The sequence below is a fragment of the Schistocerca serialis genome, chromosome 6 (genome assembly GCF_023864345.2).
Source record: "Schistocerca serialis cubense isolate TAMUIC-IGC-003099 chromosome 6, iqSchSeri2.2, whole genome shotgun sequence".
Classification (NCBI taxonomy): Eukaryota; Metazoa; Arthropoda; class Insecta; order Orthoptera; family Acrididae; genus Schistocerca; species Schistocerca serialis.
The window spans coordinates 444724039-444749454 of NC_064643.1; the positions used below are offsets into that span (position 1 = coordinate 444724039).

At 40.6% G+C, this 25416-nt stretch overlaps 1 protein-coding gene across 1 annotated transcript in view; it reads right to left on the bottom strand.

Moving 5' to 3' along the window:
* Positions 1 to 265: 265 nt before the first annotated feature.
* Positions 266 to 25416, bottom strand: part of LOC126483881 (cytochrome P450 6k1-like) — a 32345-nt gene continuing 7194 nt past the window's right edge. Inside the window, exons 2-5 of the mRNA XM_050107137.1 lie at positions 14158 to 15057; positions 10400 to 10636; positions 5586 to 5837; positions 266 to 865 (exon numbers count right to left, since the gene is read on the bottom strand). Of these exons, the coding sequence (XP_049963094.1) occupies positions 693 to 865; positions 5586 to 5837; positions 10400 to 10636; positions 14158 to 15049 (1554 nt within the window). The 5' untranslated portion in view covers positions 15050 to 15057 and the 3' untranslated portion in view covers positions 266 to 692. The remainder of the gene's footprint in view (positions 866 to 5585; positions 5838 to 10399; positions 10637 to 14157; positions 15058 to 25416) is intronic.

Below are 25416 nucleotides of genomic sequence, written 5' to 3' on the forward strand. Positions count from 1 at the left end.
TGATGAAACTGCCCATTGGTTATTAAATCCACCTAAGATAACAACTATGATGTTTGGGGTTGTTTTGGGGAAGGAGACCAGACCAGGATGGCCGGACGTGGGATTGAACCGTCGTCCTCCCGAATGCGAGTCCAGTGTGCTAGCCACTGAACCACAGCTATGATGGTTTTCTTAAATTTCGTATTAATCAGCTGTGGAAGCACAAGAAGATAAAAGGTATCACATGACCACTATTCATGTTCACAACGGTAGTCAAACAGGAAACTTACCGAAAGTGTTTATATTTCAAACAACAGAATAGATATACAGTAGTCAGCTAATTGGACCAAGTTTCATGTGAGGAATGGTTTTCAACTCTTCTCGATGACACACAGAAGCAACAAGGTAACTAAATGGCACGCATTACCATGAAACATTTTTATAGTTAAATGAGCAATTATTCCATTTGACAGTGATATCAATCTCAATGAACATCCAACAAAATACAGAACAAAAGATTGGCACCTGTTGTTAGAGCGGTAGTATCAGTAGAAAACTGCACACTATCCACACTGTTAAACAACAGTCTGATTAATCAGATGGTGCTAGTGTTCCATCATAGAAGAGGCCTAATGTTGGATCCACTCGTCAGCGGATGTGAACACAGTGTGTGCAGGCATTTCCACAGAGTTTTCCACTGCAGCTGCAGGTCTTCAGCACGCATGCTCTTGTCGCCGCTCGAACCTCAAATTCATACCGCCGATTGGTGTAAGCCCTGGGAAGCTCGGATCCATCCGTAGCGGCTTGTCGTCCACAGGCAGTACGACAAATTTTGACAGCAGATGTACTATCGCCGTCTTCATTTGCATCAAGCCAAAACGCATGCCTGCAACAAAATAAAGGAGCCATCACTTCATTGGTGGTGCGAAAAATAATGTTACGTCTTATCAGTGTGGTGTCACCGCCAGACACCACACTTGCTAGGTGGTAGCTTTAAATCGGCCGCGGTCCATTAGTACACGTCGGACCCGCGTGTCGCCACTGTCAGTGATCGCAGACCGAGCGCCACCACACGGCAGGTCTCGAGAGACTTACTAGCACTCGCCCCAGTTGTACGGACGACTTAGCTAGCGATGCAACACTGACGAAGCCTCGTTTAGTTGCAGAGAAGATAGTTAGAATAGCCTTCAGCTAAGTCAATGGATACGACCTAGCAAGGCGCCATAGCAATTGATAGTTATCGTATGAAGCATGTCTCATCAAGAACGATGTATACAAATGATGGATTAAAGTTAAGTATTCCAGAAGCTACGTACTTTTCTTTATAGCATTCATTACTTATCCTGTTTCAGACCTCACGCCATCCTGTGTGAGCTTATAGCGTGCATTTCGGCCTTCTCTAGCAATATAACAATCAGTCTTGAAATTTCGAAATAATGAATCAAAAAATTCATTCCACTCAATATCCCAAATAAAACTGTGAGACGACTATTTTGATTCATAGCATAGCCTAAGTGCGGTTAGACGAATTTCTACGCTCGTATACTCGAATTGTGGGCTGTTCCCCAATCTTCACCTCAGAATACCGGATACACAAATAGTTAAGTACTGTAGGTCACAGAACAAAGTTAATATCACTCAAGGGTCTATGGCCCACGTGAATTCCCTCCTAAGTTTAACTGTCTCAAGCGTCATGAAGCATCTCCGATCAAGAATTTAAGAAAAAAATAAAATTCTTAAAATCTTGAAAAAAAAATGGAACCCACACGACGGAATAGTCGCAGGGAGAAACACACATAAGGCAGAGAGAGAGAATGTGCAGCAAAGTGCGCTTTCGACCTCTTACAAACAACGAGTTACGGTATTTTGTAAGGAGAGTTCTCTGTCTCAAACTTTCGACCGACATTTTGTAGGAAAAAAAGATAATAAAGTCCACGATTTGACAACATAGTTGCATAAGGAATGCATTTTAAGTTTTCACGCAACTCAGAACCACATCCGACGACTTTTTGCCGTAATTGAATGGCAGCGATGTGGAGACCCTAAGAGAGGCTTAGCGTTTGAAACCCGTCAGGCCTAGGAGGCGTGGTGTTTAATGTTTTCATTTGCCATTTATCTTAGTACTACAGAGGAGGTGATTTTCGTATTAAAATTTGCTATACATTTCATCATGTGGTTTCTGTGGTATTTGAAGGCTGAATACGAGTTCGATGCAGTTACAACCACTACAGCCATTTAAATTGAGTATTTCCATTGCTTGTAAATAATAGCTTTCAGCTATCAGTCGTCTGCATTACTCCGTACCAAGTTATGTTAGAACACTAGATTCCATCCGTGTACACACCAACACACCAAATGATATACAAGATTGGCAGAATATTGGATTCCATTTGTACCCACCCCTATACACTGACGTAGCACAGTGTTAGAATACTGGATACCCCCTTTCTCCGCACCAACACACGTCATGAAAGAACATAATGACAGAACCCTGGATTCCACCTCTCTACACATATACACACCAAAAGACTTACTGTAGTGGTAGAAATACAGATTTCACTTGTCTCCACATCCGTACACTGAGTGAGATATCAAGTGAAGGAGCACTGGATTCCACCAGTCTACACCCTTACAGGCTAAGTGAGGTACCGCACCGGTAAACACTGGATTCTACCTGGCTCCAAATTTAAAAACCAAATGAGGTATGGAAGAGGTGTAAAACTGGATTCCACCTGTCTCCACACCTGCATCCCGTGTGAGGTACTCCAGTAATGGAACACTGGATTTCACCTGTCTGCAGGCCTACGTCCCAAGTGACGAATCGCAGATGCAGAACACTGCATTGCACCATCCTCTGCACCTACCCACCAAGTGAGGTACTGTAGCGGTTCAACATTGGTTTCCATCTGTCTACACACCTACACAGCGAGGGAGCTTCCACTGTGGTGCAACATTGATTATACTTGTCTTCAAATCAACACACTGAGTGAAGTACCGTAGTAGCAGAACACTCTGTTTCACCTGTCTACTCACCTACACACCAACTGAATTAGCACAGTGGTAAAATGTTGGATTCCACCTCTCTCCACACCTACACAATGAGTGATGTATCACAGTGATGGACCACTGGATTCTACCTGTCTCCAAACCCACACATCGAGAGAACTACTATAGTGGTCGAAAACTCGCTTTTACCAATCACCACACCTACATACCAAGGGATGTACCATAGCGCTAGAACACTGAATTTCGCCTGACTCCACACCTACACACTGGATGAATTACTGCAATGGTAGTACACTGTGACGCACCTGTCTACACACTTGCACACCAACTGAATCATCACAAGTGTAGTACAGCGGAATCTACCATCTATACATCTACATGACAAGTGATGTATGCAATGATAGAAAATGGTTCAAATGGCTCTGAGCACTATGGGACTCAACTGCCGAGGTCATTAGTCCCCTAGAACGTAGAACTAGTTAAACCTAACTAACCTAAGGACATCACACACATCCATGCGCGAGGCAGGATTCGAACCTGCGACCGTAGCGGTCTCGCGGTTCCAGACTGCAGCGCCTAGAACCGCACGGTCACTTCGGCCGGCTGCAATGATAGAACATTAAGTTCCACATGCCACCACACTACACACTGAGTGAGCTACCAGTGTGGTATTCCACCTGTCTTCAAACCTATGCCGGCGGCTGTGGCCGAGCGGCTCTAGGCTCTTCAGTCTGGAACCGCGCAACCGCTATGGTCGCAGGTTCGAATGCTGCCTCGGGCATGGATGTGTGTGATGTCCTTAGGTTAGTTAGGTTTAAATAGTTCTACGTCTAGGGGACTGATGACCTCAGATGTTAAGTCCCATAGTGCTTGGAGCCCTTTAAACCATTTCAAAACTACACACAGAGTCAGGGCCTTCAGAGATGAAACATTGGACTCCACATGGCTCTGTAGCTGTAGGTGTGCGACATACCATAGTGCTAGAACACTGGTGTCCATAGGTATCCACAGCTACAGAGTGAGGTACTGCCGTGGTAAAATACTGGACACATTATGGAAGGTGGCAGTTGAATCCCTTCCCTCTAAGATTTGTGGTTTCCTCGCTTAAGGTGGGTGCCAGCATGGTTCCTTTGCAAAGGACTATCAATTTGATAATTCTTTCCTTCCTTTCCCCAGTATGAACTCGTGTTACGTCTCTAGTGTACTCACTTATTTTTTCCACTTCTAAAGCTCTTTGTGAGAATATGTTTTTAATCCCAGATAGAGGGTACGGCAGCGAAAGACATGTGTTTGTAAATCTTCAACAATCGCACTTCAGGGATCAAACATTTTCACTAGAAAATCGTTGGATAAAGTGCACTGCCCTAAGAGTCAAAACATCGGAACGTTAGGGGTGTTTTCTTTTAAAAAAATGAATATGATTCAAATGACTCTGAGCACTATGGAACTTAACTTCTAAGGTCATCAGTTCCCTAGAACTGCGTAAACCTAACTAACCTAAGGACATAACACACATCCATGCCCGAGGCAGAATTCGAACCTGCGACCGTAGCGGTCGCGCAGTTCGAGACTGTAGCGCCTAGAACCGCTCGGCCACTCCGGCCGGCAAAAATTAATATGCTTTCATTGCCTAGCGAAGTGCTGTGCATGGTTAATGCAGATACTGGAGGAGCATAAATAAATAAATACTTTCCACGACTAGCCTCCGTGATGTGTGGCTCAATCAGAGTGGAGCAGGCCACAAGAAAGTGTGTGGTGCATCTTATCAATGGGATAACTCTCGTAGTGAATGCTCAGGTGCTTCAAAATGTAAACCCAACAGCCTTGCAAACCTAACCTGTGCACTCCTATGTTATCAGTTACCCACCGTCCTCCACAAAGCTTTGGAAGCTGCACTTTTACCCATGAAACCTCGACACACATTAACTACACATCTAGGCGTATATATGATGCAGGTATTTTCTGACCATTATCATCTCCTGTACGAAGTGACGCATTGCTCTCGCCATTATGGCCACAGATAACCTTCCCAAATGTCTTAGTGGTCCACCAAGTTTACAGACTATCAACAAAAAAACTTCATTATTCAATAAGAAGACAAGAAAAATGAAATATTTTCATTCTACAGAAAAATGCATTAAACATTTGAAAGATAGAAACTTTTTCAAAAATACGATACTATCTTCAGGAGCCTACTATGGGACAAAAGAAAAAGAGACAAAGAACAGCATGGGCATAGAAAGAAAATGGCAACATAACAACACGACCTGAGTGAGCTTTTTTTTTAGTTGCTGATTTATTGTACCTCCGTGCGTAAAAACAGTGTACTATCATCCTACATGATTGAGAGTTCTTGTGATTCACACTTACCTCCAATGAACTAAGTATATTTACCTCAAGTACTCCCATTTCTGAATGTATTTTAAATTCGTGAGTGGCGCCAGCTGTTGATTGTTTAGTGCGGGCATTAAACATAGTGTAGACGTAAGAAATCTTATTGCAATACTTATATCTCGGTTACTTTGGACGTGTAAAAATATTCATAAGAATTATGTAACAATTAAAAAGAATCAATAAATATGAAAGTAGAAGTGACTCACCAATGCAGATGCGTGGCCCTTCGCCGAAAGGCAGAAAGCTGTAGGTATGTCGGGATGCCACCTGCTCCTCAGAGAAGTGCTCCGGGTCGAATTTATCAGGATTTCGAAAGAACTTCTTGTCATGATGGAGTCCCATGACTGGAATGATCACCTTAGTTCCTGTCTCCAACACACAGTCATATCCTGGCAGTTTATAATCCTTCGCCACCTCGCGATTCAGAATTGGAGCTGGAGGGTGCAGACGAAGGGTTTCTGAAAAAAAAGACATATCTCATCGTAGATATCTTAATTATTATTCTACAGTGGCACTACGCGTAAGATCTTAAATCTAATGGACAGCAGTCTGGTATAGCTGGTAAAAGGGTGGGACGCTATGAGTGATAAAGTGACGGAATTATTTTTCTGAGGTTTCAAAATGAGGCAACATCCACCATCGTCATACAGATTTCCATACCCACATCACAAGCCGATGACGAGAAAATAGAGGGAATATATGTAGAACTAGAGATGTTGATTAAATACGCGGAAGGGGTGAGATTTTGATAGTCCTAGGTAGTTCGAACGTTATTACATGGAGGGGAATGGAAGGGAAGACTGCTGGGAAATAGGAAAATCATCAGCAGCACTGGGGGCATTTGACCTTCAAACGAAATTCATTGTGCTTGTAAGAGGAAATACGACCATCTGTGTCAGTGGTACTCAACGTGGTCCCTAAAGGGCACTAGTGGGCATTTCAGCTTCCATGTTGGACGGTAGGTGGTAGGAATTTTAAAAATATTTTCATCAGATTTTCATAAAATTTTGACGTCAAGTTTTTGGTAACTAATTATTATTACATCCTTTCACTTGTTGTAACTCTGCTTTACAACTTTTATGAATTGAAATTACTTTCCTAAGTTATAAATAACCATTGTTGTGGAACCGGTTGGCGGTTAGAGAATTTTACTACTAACATAATTACAAAAGTGGGTGGTAGGTAAAAAATGTTGACTAGTCTGATCTGTAGAAACAGTTTTGGAGACAAGCTGAGCATCACCGTTAAATTGTTTGCAGACGATGTTGTCATTTATCTACAGTATAGTCATCACAAGATCGAAACTAAATGAAAGATGATATAGATGTATATCTGTATGGAGCGAAAAGTGGCAATTGTCACTGAAGAAGTAAACGTGTGAGTTTAACCACATGCATACAAAAGCAAATTCGTGAAATTTCGGTATACATTAAATCACACAAATTTAAAGGCCTCCAATTCAACTACATACTTCGAAATTACAATTACGAACAACTTAAATTGCAAAGGTGAAACAGATAATGCTGTGGGAAATGAACCCAAAGGCTGTGTTTAACTGACAGAACACTTAGGGGGTGCAACAGGTCTATTAAAGAGTCTGTGTGCACTACGTTTGTCCATCCCCTGCTACAATATTGTTGTGTAGCGTGGCACTCTTACCAGACAGGATTGACGGAGAAGATCTAAAAAGTCCAAAGAAATGCATCTGGTTTTGTATTATCGCGAAACAGGGGGAGAGCGTCATGGATGTGGTAAGCGATTTCGGGTGTCGATGAGCAAAAGAGAGGCGTGTTTCGTTGCAGCTAGACCTTTTCACGAAATTTCAATCAACAGCTTTCTCCTCCGAATATGAAAATTTTGTATCATCTCCAGGCTGCATGGGGAAAATTATCGTCGTAATCAAGTAAGAGAAATCAGAGCTCGCACAGAGAGTTTCAAGAGTTCGTTTTTCCCACGCGCCGTTAGAGAGTGGAACGGTAGAGAAAACACCACGACAGTGATTCGAAGCGTCCTTTCCCGGATATGTAAGCGTGAATTGCAGTGTCATCAAGTAAATAGAGGTATAGTCTTGAATGTAACATCCGTACACACACTTTTATAATGGTATGCATGTGACAGGGGTTTTATTGGTGATAAAAAATAGGAATAGGGATCATTCGTATAACCAACAGGACGTTCGTCTCAGTCTCACTATCCTACAGTACAAGGTCAAAGGTGAATGTGACATACTTTCTCCTACTTAGGCAAATGGAGCACGTCTGTTGTTTCTTTTTGTATTTGAGGCGGTCTACGGTGAACTTGATGGGAAGTGTGGAGGCACCATTAGTTTATGTGCATTTCCTCGGAAAACGTCACAAAGAGGGTTTTTTTACTATATTTTCGCCGTCACAAGCTGACCAAATCCCAGCCGAGGATTCGAAGACGGTTACGCAGAGGAAATAGCTGAAACTTTAAAAACATTCCTAAGACCCCGATTTCAAGAAAATTTTGTAAAATATGTTTATCCGTTTCCAAGATACTAATGTTCAGATTTACCCTTCTTCTACACGAAAAATACGGTGTGATGCGAAATCTGAATAATAAATAACCATAGGAAGTTGCTGAAATGTTAACGGTGTGTTCTCTATGCATCTATCTAGAAGAGCCATCTCCCCGTTTACAGACCTCTTAATGTGTTATCGAGAAACACCAAAAAACTTATAATTTTGGTGCTGAAAACTTTGCCGTGGATTCTGAGACGGCTATGCACAGCAAAGGGCTCTAATTTTTACAACGGATTCTTAAGATCCTGGTCCTGAACAACCTTGAAAATTTTCTTCATATCTTTATCCGTTTCAGAGGTACAAAGGTTCAAAATTATCCTACATGCACATGTCAAATACGCACCTAAAATCGGTTGTGAGATGAAAACGTGGTTTACAAAGTGACGTAGCACTGATAAACATGCTGCAAAGTGTCTCCGTTATCATCTGGAAACCCTATGTTGTACTACAGACGTACCCGTAAAACAATTTGCACGTAAAATCCGACTGAGGTATAAAATAAGTTTTGTATTATTTCAACTTCACATAAGTAGACTGTCTAAATTTTACTGACCAGTACATTTCGTTTCTTATGACTAACATGCTCCTGCTGCAGAAGGGGAAAGAAGGGAACCAGCTGAAAAATGCTCCTACTGGAGCACATAGTAATGTGAATATGTTCCTGTTTATTTCAAAGACTGACTTAAATGTGGCATACCAGCTGCCTCGTTCTACCTTCCTCGGCACCTTTAAAAAAAATTCCAAAATGTTTGGCATGCAAACATACTCGCATTTTCTTATGCTGAGAGAAAAGAAGACAGTGGTAATGGTAAAAAGATGGAAAAGTAATAAATACTGTAAGTATTAGTAGACAGTATCTGTGTTATTTGTGTTATAGAAAGAGTGAAGGCGACTATTGCATTATCAGAGAGAGAGAGAGGGGGGGGGGGGGGCAGTGACAGTGACGGAACAATTCTAGGAAAAGAGTAACGGAGAAAGTACCTGAGTGAAGGAATGAAGAGAAAGAGGAAGATGAATTGGGTGGGAGCAAGTGATTAAGAGAGAGAATATATGACACTGACGACGAGGAACAGAGAGATATTGACGGTGAGAAGAGACAGCAACAATAGGAAGGAAGGAATGAGATAGTAGGAGTAAGAGAGAGCAAGAGGGAGACTGCGGCAGAGAGAGGAGACTTCAGTAGTAAGACAGAAGAAGAAATGGCTGTAATTTTGATACAGGAGAAACAAAGAGATATAGACAATGAGTTGGGATGAATAAGTGAGTGAGAAAGAGCAACTGTGAGTGGATGGGTAACAGAGACAACAGTGACGGACTAGTGGGTGTGAGTTAATTAGAGGTAGGAGAGCTTCTGGGAGTTTGAGGTGAGTTGAACATTAGAACAGCATGAATACGTTCGTATGCCAAAATTTTTGGAAAGTTTTTAAAGGTGCTTAAGAAGATAGAATAAGACTGTCGGAAGATCACTTTTCAGTCCGTCTTTTAAACAAACAGGAACATACTTGCATTTTTGTGCTCCATTAGGAGCATTTTTCTGCTTGTTATTTTCTGATCATTTATGTGCAAAACCAGAGTAAAGGGATTCATAAATCCGACAATTTTATTTTCTATACCAAAATAAACAACTCTATTCCTAAAAATATGCAATAAGTGTTCCTTGATCATGGATAATTAATAACAAGTTAGATTAAAGTTATGTAAAAGATCTTCTTGGAATTATAATAATGTGATTAACATATTTTGGCAAGCTCTTCACTTGCTCTTAGAGTAAACCTTATTATACTCTGTGGTTGATAGCATGAGGGTATAAGGTGTTTTTTGGAAAAACAACTGCAAACATACAGTTCTGAATGAATCAACAAATAAAAAGGGCATATCTAAGCCCCTTCTCTAGGTTCTGTTTCTGTTTATTTCATTTTGTGTGTGTATACGCATGTGTGTGTGTGTGTGTGTGTTTGTGCACATGTGTGTATGGGGTGTGTGTTTACATACGTGTGTGTGTGTGTGTGTGTTTGTGCACATGTGTGTATGGGGTGTGTGTTTACATACGTGTGTGTGTGTGTGTGTGTGTGTGTGTGTGTGTGTGTGTGTGTCTGTGTATTTGTATAGAGAGTACAAAATCGCGTAGTGATAAAGGTATACCGGAAGCTATCTTAGACTTGTAGGTACAAAAATGTGGCTTGTAAGGGTAGCTTACGATGATGTTTCAAGTAGGGATTAGTCAACTGTGGTCCTCTTCATTCCTGAGAATATTTGAGCTTTACTTGTGGTACAGGTTTGCACTGACGCAGTAAATTACTTTGCTTCACATTGTTGTATATGGATACCATTAACTACCCAAACGGCGGACAAATAGAAAACTATGTTTTTGATATATTGTTAGGAAACTCCGTTCTCCCCCTTAATGGCTCTTCATGTATTCAGCATCGAAATTTAATTACTGTAATACACGAAAAAATCAAAATCGTACAACGTACCGTTCACCACCTTTTCCAGGTATGGCATCTGGGTCATTATGTCTTCATACGTCACATCACCTTTTGTCTTCTTCATCACGTCGTCTATTTCTTCTTGTAGTTTCTTCTGAACATCCGGGTGTCTAGCGAGCTCGTACAGACAGAAGCTTACAGTGCTGGAGGAAGTTTCGAACCCACCGAGGAAGAACCCCCACGCCTGTGCTGCCATCTCCTTGGTCGTCAGGATCCCGTTCTCTTCTGCCAAGGATAAAATATGTTTGTATGCAGTCAGCTGCGTTGTAAGACAAATGAGATTGATGAATTATCATCTTACAGTGATTCATGGAAAAATGCACTCTAAAAATTTATCTCTGATTGTTGTCGACTGGGGGAAGGTTCTCCTTCAAGATGCACTTTCATTATAAAGAAGTGAAATATCAACAATAACTGCAGAAACCTTGACTCTGACACATACTAAATGCGTAATATGGAGAAAGTAGTACACAGACTTAAAGAAAATACATGCTGATTTATACTGGATGTTTAAAACGGAGTGTCTTACAAATTGTTACCGGAGGCGATGTTGGTGAAAACTAAAAAACAAAAATCCTATAAAAATACGTCTGGAAACCAATAATTGTGTCGTGGATGATGTTCATTGCTAATTTCTTACTGGTTGTGTTTGCCTCTGTACTTGCTCCTCTGACGGTGATGGTGGTGTTGGTCACAGCCAGTTTACAGTTCGGACTGTGACTGAATATTATCATGGTAGCTGTGTGGGGGGAGGTGCAATTAGGCAAGGTTTCATGGAAGCGGAGCAGCAGATTCACTATAATTTCAATGTGTGAGCAGCAGCTGTGGCCGGCCTGAGTGGCCGAGCGGTTCTAGGCGCTACAGTATCGAACTGCGCGACCGCTACAGTCGCAGGTTCGAATCCTGCCTCGGGCATGGAAGCGTGTGATGTCCTTAGGTTAGTTAGGTTTAAGTACGAGGGGACCGATGACCTCAGAAGTTAAGTCCCATAGTGCTCAGAGCCATTTGAGCAGCCGTGGGTGACAGCCTAACGGAACCACAGTCTTAGAAGGCACAGTAAAAGTTTTATTTAATTTATTCGAGATGTGAATCTCTATCACACGTTAGTGGAGATCGTTAGCCTTGCAAAAAGACAACGAAAGTTGTGCACGATGGGGCATCACCACATTTCACACTCTTCGTACGACATTACATAACACAATCGTTTAATGAGTAATTTATTGGTCGAGAATGTACATCATCACGGTCTCCCACGTCACCTGCTCTTAACCGCTTCGTTTTCTGATTATGGGCACATTTAAAGGCATTGGTGTGCTTCACAATCATCGAAAACGAAACACATTACAAAAGCATCTGTGTCAAACGTGTCAGTGAATGCAAGGACTGTCACGTGAGCTAGCGCAAGTTCGTGATTCTTTGTAAAAGATGGATGAAGGGTGGGAAGAGTTAACAGTGAGCACTTTGGCATCTTCTGTGGTTTCAACGGACAGATGGCTACAGTAGAACAGAATGATCTGTGTCTCAACAAGTTTTTATTTAATGTTAGACGTATATAACCTGTTTTTATAGTTTCGACAAGTACTGTCTCCCGTAGCAATAATGAAATTTTTAAAACGACCTATGTATGATATTCTTCATCACTTCCTTGCGTTTGCTGTCTCTCTAATAAGATATCAGTAAAAAATTTAAATAGCGCTCAAGATCTCAAATGGTGAGCTATACGTCGACTCTCAAAATATAATACACACCTTCCCTAATGGAGAGGTATGAAGAAAACAATTTACATCTACATCTACAGTTATACTCCGCAAGCCACCCAACGGTGTGTGGCGGAGGGTACTTTACGTGCCACTGTCATTACCTCCCTTTCCTGTTCCAGTCGCGTATGGTTCGCGGGAAGAACGCCTGCAAGCCTCCATGCGCGCTCGAATCTCTCTAATTTTACATTCGTGATCTCCTCGGGAGGTATAAGTAGGGGGAATCGATATATTCGCTACCTCATCCAGAAATGCACCCTCTCGAAACCTGGACAGCAAGCTACACCGCGATGCAGAGCGCCTCTCTTGCAGAGTCTGCCACTTGAGTTAGCTAAACATCTCCGTAACACTATCACGCTTACTAAATAACCCTGTGACGAAACGCACCGCTCTTCTTTGGTTCTTCTCTATCTCCTCTGTCAACCCGACCTGGTACGGATCCCACACTGATGAGCAATACTCAAGTATAGGTCGAACGAATGTTTTGTAAGCCACCTACTTTGTTGATGGATTTCCTAAGGACTCTCCCAATGAATCTCAAGCTGGTACCCGCCTTACCAACAATTAATTTTATATGATTATTCCACTTCAAATCGTTCCGAACGCACATTCCCAGAAATTTTACAGAAGTAACTGCTACCAGTGTTTGTTCTGCTGTCATATAATCATACAATAAAGGATCCTCCTTTCTATGTATTCGCAATACATTACATTTGTCTATGTTAAGGGTCAGTTGCCACTCCCTGCACCAAGTGCCTATCCGCTGTAGATCTTCCTGCATTTTGCCGCAATTTTCTAATGCTGCAACTTCTCTGTATACTACAGCATCATCTGCGAAAAGCCGCATGGAACTTCCGACACTATCTACTAGGTCATTTATATATATTGTGAAAAGCAATGGTCCCGTAACACTCCCCACGTGGCACACCAGAGGTTACTTTAACATCTGTAGACGTCTCTCCATTGAGAACAACATGCTGTGTTCTGTTTGCTAAAAACTCTTCAATCCAGCCACACAGCTGGTCTGATATTCCGTATGCTCTTACTTTGTTTATCAGGCGACAGTGCGAAACTGTATCGAACGCCTTCCGGAAGTCAAGGAAAATGACATCTACCTGGGAGCTTCTTTCTTGCTCACTTCTTTTAAACTTACTACGTTGTCTCGTTTATATGAAGGTCAGGTGTGTCTACTGCCTTTTCGACAAATGTAGATCAACCCTTTGCATTAGTAATACAAACACAAATCTGTATGCCATATCAGCTCATTGCTATCACTTTCCGTGTCATATGTATAATCAAAACAACTGATACAAAAGCCGTTTTAATTTCATCTAAAAATAGGATGGCGCCAGCCACTGGATCACACAGTGATAGTAATTCCTATGTGCACTACATATATCTCCACCTGTATCCACAATGCAGGGGCTGAGAGTGAACGACCTCTCCAGCGAGTGGTGCAACTGGGTTCTCAGTGTTCAGCCAGTCCATAGTTCACCATCATAGGTGGGGCTGCGATGGAGCAACAGGGAGATGTCTAATTGTTGTCCAATGTTTCGTCATGTAAACAGTACTGTTAACGATTCAAACAGAGGATGTACCAGTTATGATGCAGATGACAATATAACGGCAATATATTGGTAGTAATATTGTTCGTAACGTATGAATTACTGGTAGACTATCAGCTTTCAGAAACTGTTACTACCCCAAACTATTGTCATTTTTTAGAGAGTGATATGCGATTAAATTATTTTAGCTTACAACTTCTATACCTAGAGTGACAATCATCACAGTTTTAAATGAATGAATTTGGCATTGTGGTGTGTGGTAATCAACGACATTAAGTACCATGGCATTAAGTGATATCTTTATTGCATCTCTTGCGGAGGCGAGAGGAATAATGGTATCTTAATGCAGAAATGTTTAAGGACGATAGTCTGGACGATGTGCTAATTATATATTTAAACTTTTTAAAAAAATTTCAAGACTTACGTTCAGAATTCTTATGCCCAGAGACTGAGAAGCTGTCATCGATGTATCCGTTGTTCTTCAACTGAACCATCAACTGTATGAAGTCCTTCCTGATGACTCCTGCTCCCTCTCGGTGTCTGACTGTGTCCTTGACAATCTGTGTGAAGTACTCAGCGATGTCCTTTGGAACGAGGGGTATAGGTAACAGGGTGCGCAGTTTGGGATTAGCGAGTGCCACACCCAAAGACAGGAAGGTACGCAACGAAGGCTTGAAGAAGCGCCGTCCCCACTGTCGGAACTCAGCGTTGGGATTGTGCTGGCTGTCTACATCGATGCCGAAGGCGCAGGAAGCGATGGCGTCAGTGGAGTAGCGGGCAAGCATCTCACGGACTTCCACAACGCTGCCCACAGGTGTGACGTCAACCAGAGTGCGTGCACAGTCGCGCACTATGCCGAACATGGCGCGCATTTTTCCAGACGTGAACGTGGGGGACAGCTTTTGGCGCGATGACTTCCACTTGCTTCCTGATTGGAAGAAGAGGTGTGCTGACAGTGGGTCTGTCTTCTCGTCCACATAAACGCCCCGATCGGGAAAATAGTTAAAATCTTTCACAAAGATCGTTTTGATCAGCTCTGGATCCCGCACAACGAGAATAGGGTTGTGTAATGAGTAAATACCGACGACATCTTTGCCTTCTGCTTCAAAATAGACGTCCCGCAGATCCTCGCCAAGGCTCTTCCTCATTAGTGCCGTGTTCCATGCATTTCCAAGCGGGAAAGACGGCTCCAAATACGGCAGACCTTTCTTCTTCCAGTGTGTGTAACTGATTTTAAATGTGACGTAAAGTATCGCAAAAACCGTTGACAAGATAGCCAACATTTCGGTCACCCAAGAATCGAAGAAGATGGCCATTTTGATTCCTATAGAAACAAAAAGAAAGAATAGATCATTAGTATCACAACATATACGAGTAACTCCTTATATGCTATGCTGCGTTGTTAAACCCCTTGTTTGGCACACTTCTGTAACAACAGGAAAGCTGACTGCAACTCACTGACGGAATGAGCGACGTTGGCTATCGCTACCTATAGAATATTAGTGATTTCACTGCAGTTTAGCGTTCGAACATCCGAAAATAAGTACGAAACCTGTTCCTGTGAATTTCTGTCTTTTTTTCACCTGTGTCACCTCGGTAAACTGAACTGTTATAATACTTGTTGAAAGATAGGTGTCGTAAGAGATGCCAATTTATTGAGAAATTATGCCCTTATGATGGTACAGTAGGTGAAGCAGATTCACTACATCGATTTATGCAAGAGATTTGTGGAGAAATAAGAGAGATTCTTACACAGGTGCAATTGTCGCATGAATCACACTGCGGGATTTGAAACAGCGCCAGTTTGTTAGCAAACTTCTTCTAATTGGTGGTCTCCATATCGTTCAATACCTATTTGAGATAATTGTATCATTTATAGTATCCACGTTTCATCAATATGAATGTTGACCATGGTCCATTAATTCTGTTTGATATAAAGTATCTGCTTTCTGCCACACTTTAAAATGCAAGCCATTTATTCTATCCAGTTAGAAGATTCGTACATTGTTCATAATACAAAAAGTATTTCTGGTCAAGTAAGCTACTATAACAAGTCCTTGCATAGCTCAAAGGGTCTTCAGTATTTTTTTTACAAGTATTAACTCGTAGCTGTTTTATACTTGTTACTGACACCTAAACCAATTCTTGACTTTTACTTACTTTTAGTATCTTTTACACTTACCCTGCACTCATAAGTTCATGACAGACATCACATATACTCCCTCTAGCTACGGCTGGCAACAGTTCTTTGTTGTTCCACTGTGTTGGGAAATGGGAATTTCTCTATGAACACCACAGTATTCCAACAAAGGACTTCAGATAAGGTACTGATGGAAAGTTACTGATGGAAATAGACTATCTTAACTGATGAGTAAATGAAAATGACACATATGTTTATCACTGGGAAACTAAATTAAGCCATCATCAAAAATAGAAATTTTTATGCAGCAGGCATAAGTTACTGCTAACAATGGTTGATGTATTTATTTTACAGTAATGACAATCTTCATTTTTTTCTCTTTTGGGTATAATTCTTGTATATTTTGCATGAGAAACTTTTTGGAGTGTATAAGAACAGATTATTGTGCCAAATAGGAAGACTTTTACATATGCTGTCAGTGGCTCCATGCTGAAAATCAGGGGTTAGAGATATTCAAAAGAAACTAATGCTGTCATAGAGAGAACCTTCTTCTAGCTTTCCAGTTTCTCGACTTAATGGATGGTGATGTTCATTACATGTACTCATAAATAGATATACTCTTCAGCTCGGCTGGAAATTAAATTACTAATCTCCTCTTTTGTACAAATATTTACATTCATGCAGACATACAATACCCAAAAACTTGTAACGAAACAACAAGTTTACGCTTAACAACCACAATCTATTTATTTCCACGACACATTCTGGAGGCTTTAACCTCCATTATCAGGTGGATTTATGTGGCTCACAACAATACGTCTGTGTGTGTGTGTGTGTGTGTGTGTGTGTGTATGTGTGTGTTGTGATACGACTTTGGGATAACATGTGGCACTGTTTCCAATGGTTGCTGTCGTGCTACATCACATGCACCATCACACTTCATAAACTTTGAAGCCTGCAAATAAGGCATCCAAACCACTATTATAGGCACTTTATCATCTTCAGCTGTTTAGTTATTTAACGTCAGTCAGTCAAACCTTTTGTAGCTATTTCATACAGTTAGTGTGAACGTCACTAGTTGCATTTTCTCATGAAGCACATTTATGACGTTGTGCACATTTCTGAACTAGTTATTTCACTATAACAAATGAACACAACACTGTCTCTGTTTATTTGGCTCTTCATTTTTACTATTTATTAGAAAATGTTTATCCACTCCCTTACTCTTTCTGTCCCCATGGCATGTCTCACGCATTGTTTGTGTGGGCGTATTTCTTGCAAGCACCTCTCAACACAAGTTCAGCAATATATCCTAAAACTTACCATAAATTGGTATGAATACCTTTAGTTACACTTGTTTCACGAATCGTATTTGTGACCTGCCACATCGTATGTTACAGTATTAATTGTTTCCCTACAATAGAGGTACACAATTGTGCCCAAACGTCCTTTCTGCTACAGTCATTTTTCGACCATTCGTATTAGCTACTGATCCTGATCTGTTTCTCTGCTTACTCTAGTTGCAGCATCCAGACCCAACTTTGCAAATTGTTATCGCCCACAAATTCGGTGCTAAGACACTAATGCCAAACTACACTTATTCAGCGATTATTTTCTAAGTTTCCCATCCATAGTGTCACATGGCGTTTGTATTAAGTTATTTTATTCAACCTTAATATGTAGGATATTATATGTTAGTTAATACAGTGATTATGTGCCCTTACATTTTCCTCTATGTTTCATGGCAGCTATAGTTTTATAAATTCTTGTTCTACTTCTTTGTCTTATATTTAGCTCCCACTCTGAGACCAAACTGAAGATACATATCTCATTAATTGATTAGCTCCAGTTCTTGCATAATGTCTGCATTTGTTTGGTGCCCTTACCCCATATTTGTACATGTATTACGATCCATATGTAAGGACTCATGAGCTCTTTCTGCATTAATTGAATGCATTATTATATTACATATCATTGTTGTGTTCTTGTAGGACTACAGTACTATACTCCATACACTTCTAGATTTCTGACACTCATTGTTGGTGTGATAATTCAAATTAATTGCAATCTCTTTTTTTAATTTTTTTAATTTTACTTCTTAAATTTCCTGATATTCTTATCTAGCGTGTACTTACATGTGGCATATTTTTCAGCGCAGTTTTATTAAGAAGAGCACTAGCAAGCTGAAAATGGTAAAGAAATAAATCTCTTTTTATACCTGTTTGTCGATTTTCTAGGCAAATATATTTACAGTTGCTCCAGATGGATAAAGTACCAAATTTAACGTCAAGCCAGATGCAAAGAACCATCTACATGTAAAGGAAAAACAAACGGAACACTCTCCTGATTTCCAACCACATTAATTTTATAAACAATACATCATCAGCAACGTAATACCTAAATATGTCCTTGCTTACATGAAAGTGCCTACAAATGTGCATAATAACAAGTGGACTTAGAAACTCATGAAGTTTGTCAAGAATGATAGGATAAAATGTACATTCATAGAAAAAGACAAATTGAATGTTAGCGACTAGAGAATACACAATGAAATCACTAGTATGTTACACAGTGTACACCTGGACAATTCATGACAATCAATGGCTACAGAAATAAAAATATCTTATTCAAAAGAGACATGATAAAAAAATTAAAATTCCTCCTATCCAAATGTATTAAACACAGCTGTGCTTATGCATGTACTTTAAAATTTGAATTTTGTAGTAGAATAATTTATAAGATTGACATTATATTTAATAATAGAGAATTTCAATTGCTTGATAAAGGACTGAAATGTAATAACAAATCAAAACTCAACCAAAATAATGTTGTAGAACTGGTTTGTGACCATAAGTTAGGGCTTGAGGCACTAAAAAGATGTAGAAAAAATACAAGATAAAATAGGACGTAAATTGAGTGCCATTTTCGACAGAATTGTGTACTCAAGAATATGTCTACTTACATAGGATTCTAAATGACATCAATAAGAAACTTAATATTGATGTTGTACCGATAGTTTTTGCTCTTTTGGATATAATGTGCGGAATTTGTTCGATCCTTAGCTATACTGAATCATGACAAAAGAAATCAGACATTTAGCTGCAGTGGGGCAGAGAGTGATCCCAGTGGGGATCGATTAAAACTTTTTCCGGACTGGCGGTCAAACCCAAATTTCCTGTTTCACATGAGCGGTCGCCTTTAGCACCTGTGAATGTCCACCAATAAGTCCCAGATCCCCATGCGCCGCTCGCTACAGAGCAGCGTCCGATACCCTTTAATCCACTTGTTTCCGAGCCTAAGTCACTTCGCACAAGGTTTCAGACACTGATGTGCATCTGCACTAAAATGTCATAACGCCATCTGGAGTATACATACTACATGTATGGTGTCTGTCCTTTCTGACGTACATGTTGTCATGCTTGTTGCCATGCCCTCTTCCCCTCCACCTACCCCCAAAAAAAATTCGTAAGAACATTTCTATTTTTACATATAGTAGAAATGTACAAATTTCTCGTCTTTTATTTATTAATTCATTTATCCACGTCCAAAGAAAGACTAAAGCACAGCATAAACTTAAAGGTACAACCTAATAATAATGACAGAGAGAATTTCACACTTTCTGAATCCAATATCCAGAACCCTGACTGGCACAGTCATTCGCTGCAAACAGGCCTCCTGCATCACAGGGTCCACTCTTACTATTACAAACCAACAAGTGTTTAGAGTCCTGCGTTCCCCCCCCCCCCCCCCCCCCCCCCCGCCACACACACTCACAATGCTCATCGTCACGGATCCTTGCTTCTACAAAGTAGGCTTCTACCTCGTCACCCCTTTTCTTAATTAGTTGATCTTTTTTGTTCCGTGTTGGAGACGGCGGCCTGGAGTTAGCTTCGCTGTAGCTGTCCATAATCTTCCAAGGGATATTGTTCTCCATAGCTCAGTACAGCAGGCTTCTGCTGAAGTTGAACTGGTGCTGTTGTAAGGACGAAGCTTTTCCAGGAGCTAAATCATGATGGAAAAGCGCGAGCTTCCAATAATTGATGCCTTAGATCTGTTTTTTCCTTCTTCTTTTCACTTCTTTTCAGTGTCTGTTACTACTTCTTCTTACATCTCGCTCTGCTGTCAGTTTATAGGTCTTATTGACTTCATTCGGTCTTATACACCCTGTGACTATTCTGCCTTGCCAACCAACATGATCAGCATCCGCAGAGTTCCTCCATAAGGAGTGGCGTAAAATGCAGCAGAGGAGCGCAGAGCAAGAGTGGATGTGTAGAGGGCTCTGGCCTGTGCTCCCTACGTGAAGTTTGTCAGTCTGGAGGTGAGACTGTTCCTGGTGTCCAAATGGAGCTGTTTGTATGTTAAGACACGATCCAGTTTCAACCCTAATTATTGGGGCTCGGGCGTACACAATGATTTAAACTGCGACCTTTTCAAGTAATGTTCAGCTTTCTTCTTGTCTCCATATTCAATACTGCGAGGCACACAGTTTATTTTGGATTGAGTTTCAAGTGGTTGTTTCCGTTAGTAGCAGGTAACATGTTCTTCGAGAGCATAGGTCAACTTGGATTCTATTTCTTCAAATGTCAATCCTTGAGCGTCGGCAGCTGTGTCATCTGCTTAGACGATGGATCTTGAGTGGCTGCTTATTTATTTATATATATATATATATATATATATATATATATATATATATATATATATATATATATATATATATGTTAAGACACTAACCTAGCCTAATTAAAACCTCATTTGTAGTGACCGCAATAGCAAATTGTTAAAATGGCTCTGAGCACTATGGGACTTAACTTCTGAGGTCATCAGTCTCCTAGAGCGTAGAACTACTTAAACCTAACTAACCTAAGGACATCACACACATCCGTGCCCGAGGCAGGATTCGAACCTGCGACCGTAGCGGTCGCGCGGTTCCAGACTGTAGCGCCTAGATCAGCTCGGCCACCTCGATCGGCCAACAATAGCAACAACCTCCATTAACATTGAGGGAATTTCTCAACTAACTTTCAGAGCATACAGTAGAATGTTTACTACCAGTTGCGTAAATGCCAAGGCATTCTATAAATTATAAGCTATGTTTAACACAGGATACTTTCAGTTGCTCGAGCGGGGGTCATCACCACGTGGACGGGCTTCTGGCCTAACCACTTGCAGAGCAAACTCCAGCCAGGAAGAGGCGTACATCTACAGGTTGCATGTTCTGGCTGTCAACAACAAATTCGAGACGGTTCAGGAGTCAACAGGTGGAACCGGAAGACAATAGCAAGTCAACTAAGTAAAGACAGGAAAAAAAGACCGCATGGAAAGAAAGAAAAAAATGAGAGAAAGATTGATTTTCTGGCCGTAGGCGGAAGCGACCGCAATAAACATCATCCCCTTCGTTTACTCTCTCACAAAAACTTACGCTGCACTGTGTGTTCACAGTTCTACTGCTGAGTGACACATTGGTAATGGGGAGTCCATCCTATCATTCTGTATTGTGTAAATTACTACATGGTCAAAGTGTAGACATTGTTGCTAACATAGTTCTTAAATGAAATTCGTGGCACATGTACTGCTCTAATTTTTTGATGAATCTTTTTCAGATGCTGTATTCCTCTGAACTACGATTTCTAGAATGTCATGCCAAAGAGATTACTGAGATCTAGACAAATAATACAAAGAACTGTTATTATTAAACCATTAAAGCATTTTAAATTTTTATTTCTAGTATTGAAATCGTTCCCACTTATACGTGGGGGTGATGGCAACTTCTGTTTGGGGGAGGAGTTAATGAGGGGGCTAGTAGGAGAGACAATATCCGACAGTGACACAGTGACCCCCAGCAACGTCCCCCCCCCCCCCCCTCTAGAAGCGAAACCTGGATCAGCACCTGAGCAGCAGGAGCTCACGATAGTCAGTCGTATGAACGCAGGGGATTCAGCTGCTGGACCCTATATCGCAATGGTAAGCACAGATATTTACTGAGAGCAGACTGACTTGGGACAGACAGTCACCATCTCTGGGTTAAGACTTGGCTACTTTGTAGATACACCTCATTCAGGGCAGAAGGTTTTGTAACTGAAATTTCAGAGAAAAAATAATTCTTCGAGAGTTTTCGTTCTCCAAGTCACTTCCAAGTCCTCACCTCTTCACACCAGGGATCCTTAACATCAAGCCAGATCAAGTCGACCTCTCTCATTAGTCAACAGTTTAAATTGCTTATTAGTTATTACTAACTGTGAGGCTGAATCTCGAATAACACCTGCCTTTGAGAACAGACAGAATGCAACCATCCTGACAAGAAGTAAACTTCTTTTATGTGTCATTTATTGATAATGGTCGATGCAAAGATCTTTCATCATTTTTTTTAAAAGACTAAAATTAATTCTGTAATGATGTTTCTTCAAAAATAGATATGTGTGTACCAACGTAAAATCCCCATGCACTGTGGGTAAAATATGAAGTAAAGTGTGCTGCAGCCAAAACAGTGATCATACATTTCAGAGGGTTTTTCTCGATATTCTTCGTGTTGGAAAGATAGCGTATCACTTACAGCTAGGGTATTTGCTGCCTGAGTCGTGAGATCAGAAAAGGAGACAGAAAGTCACCACAACAATGAAGAAAACACATGAAGATTATACTGTTTATCCTGTCCTTACTGACTCTCTAAAGGTGTTCCCGTTTTTACTTGCATTCAGTTTCATTAGGTAGTTACAGAGCGCTTATAACACTCAAGTTAATGTCTTAACTTTTCGGAATGTTTTTAACAATGTTAGGTTTAGAAATCCAGCACTGATGACTGTTCGTTCTGCATTCAAGTTACTGAAAGAAAAGCAACAGACGGTTTCTGTTTTTATTAAGGACATCATATACCAGAAACGTACGCATACAACTCGAGCGACACATTTCTTGACATTTTGAAAGGCAATAACAAAAACATAATGACATCAGGTTATGACTATTTGAAATATCTAATTGCACGCAAATGAGCCATCCGTCTTACTTCTTACGACCGGAAAAATTTAACTGCACGCAAGTGAACCAAGCCACTTACTTCTCACGACATCTGAACACTTTCAGTTTTACAGTCGTTGAAGGTGCACCGTAGCAACTGAGATTATTTGCATTTGCATGTGGACAGAAACTGAGCGTCCAGAATCATCTAATGAGGCAACGTCAGCAGTTCATCATAAGCTTCTGATGACTAGTTTTCCTCCAGAGTAAGAAAGTCCTATGTGCTCTGCTGATTGAGTTTTACCAGTAAGTTTGTCCTGAAGAATGCTAATGTTTATGACCTTGACACTTTCCTTAAAAACATTACAACATTATGGAGTCGAGTGTAAGTATAACAATGACCTCGACTCTCATCGTCTGAACGTCGAGTTAGATGCAGAACCTGATGTTGAGGAAGATGACGAAGAGCGGCCTCACAAACAATGGGAAGTATGTGAAACGTTGGAAATATGAAACTTGATTACTGCAGGAAAGTTGTGATTTATTTTCCACATGAACAGATTGTCAGAATTACGATTTAATTATTTAATAAAAAATTACGCAGTCTTTAAACTGTTCTAGTCTCCGACCAACGCTTTTAGAACACCTCTCATATGTGTATTTTGCCTATCAGTTTTGATGGCGAACCCAGACATTTCGAAAATATATTTTAATTTGCTAACTGTTTGTCTTGCCTACTCGATAGGAAATTTCACAAATAAATACAGAGATAATGTGGATAACACAAAGCACACAGCTTACGTACAAACGTTTTTCCTGTGTCTTGAAAAATTAATAATAGCAAAACTGTGATTTTCATCTGAATTCCTCACTTAATCTGCACAGAAATCTACTAGTTCAGGAGTTTGACCAGAGCAGTAGCGATATTTAAGTGAAAATTCTATAATAGTTATTCGAACAATTGTAGAGATAACCAACTAAACGGCAGTTGCTATGTCATATATTACAGTCAACTTTAGATAAGCATGCAGTGCGATCCAACAAATAAGACACATGATAACAATTAACAACAGCATGGACCATGAGCAGTTCATTATAGTTTTAATTACTTTATTAATCAGAGCAATGACACAATCTCTTGTGCATACATTGTTTTAGGCTTTTACTGAACTGCAAGAACTGATTTAATATCTGTTTCAGAAAGCACCCACTATGTCATCGACTGCACTACTGTACGCATATTGTGCGTGTGTGACTGCTTGATATTCACAATTTTCCCATATTCTTCGAGAGCATTTAAGTCCGTTTGCTGTAAGTATTCTGATCCTGCAGAATCCGTGTTCTCAAAGTGGACATGCTACATGCTTTTGTAAATAGGTGCCAGTACAGGATTTGTATGCCACAAAATGTAAAACTATTTCGTATTGTTATCAAGATGATGATGTGTAACACATATAAACTAGCATAACGAGTCTCGAGGACGCAGTTTCTAGTGGAGCTAAAACTGAGTTCATTCCGACTAATACGCATCGCCGTGCACTTATTAATACATAGACTCGACTAATACTCAATATCCTCTACAGTAAAAAGGTACCAGTCGCGGCAGCAAAGGAATCACTTCTGAAATGTATTCCAAGAGCGCTGAGCCAGTTGCCAGCTCGTACTGATAAGTTGCCAGTGCGCCAGAGACAATTCTACTCCATCACTGGAGACGGATTGCGCGACATCCTTACAGAGGGCGCTAGTAAGGGGGGTGCAGTGAACTCAAAGCTGAGGGGCCTGCGCCAGTGCTAATTCTGCCCACACCCTTAATAGTTATAGCTTGATGTCAGCTATTAAGCAGCAGATTGTGTTTCAGATGGATTACAGCAAGTGCTTAAGCAAAATGTGGGATGAGGTGATTACTTCAATTTTAGTTCAGAAGTTCACATGAGTGGAGGTGATCGCAATAATCATGCAGTTTGCACTTAGCAGTAATCGTTGCCAATGTTGGAGCATTTCCAGTCTATGGGAGTTTAGTTCCAAGCGAGTCACAATTTCTTGTCGTCAAGTTACGGTGGGGTGCAAGTGGGTACTCGGCATCCCCTGCAGCAGATGGTGTAGAGCATATAATTTTACTGAAGCCATTATACGAATTCACAAACTGAACCTGAAGAAATTGTGAGAGTCTCGTTAAAGACCAATTTCCTTGTAATGCACCTGGCTAGGCTTTGGGGGATTTAAAAACAAAATTTACTTAATGTCGTTGTTATGTTGAAAAGATGTGCCTCATAAACCCATGTGGCGCCTCGAAAGTTAAACAAAAATTCTGGGAGGAACAGCACTGAGGCCTTTATTATATTTTCACGTGGTTATTTTGTGTGCTGAGAGAAATGTTATTTTGTGTAAGCTGTTCCAGTGTGTACTTCTTCAGAAGGTCATGAGTTCTTTAACAACAGTGGACAGTGGGTCTCTCATAACTAAAGTTAGTATTATTTCTATATGGGCTGAATTATTTTAACGTGTGCATTTGAATACAGAGAGTACATGTCCAATTGTGTCCTGTGTGTTACTTTTTCGTGTGAGTAAGTATGCATCATGCACGTGCATTGA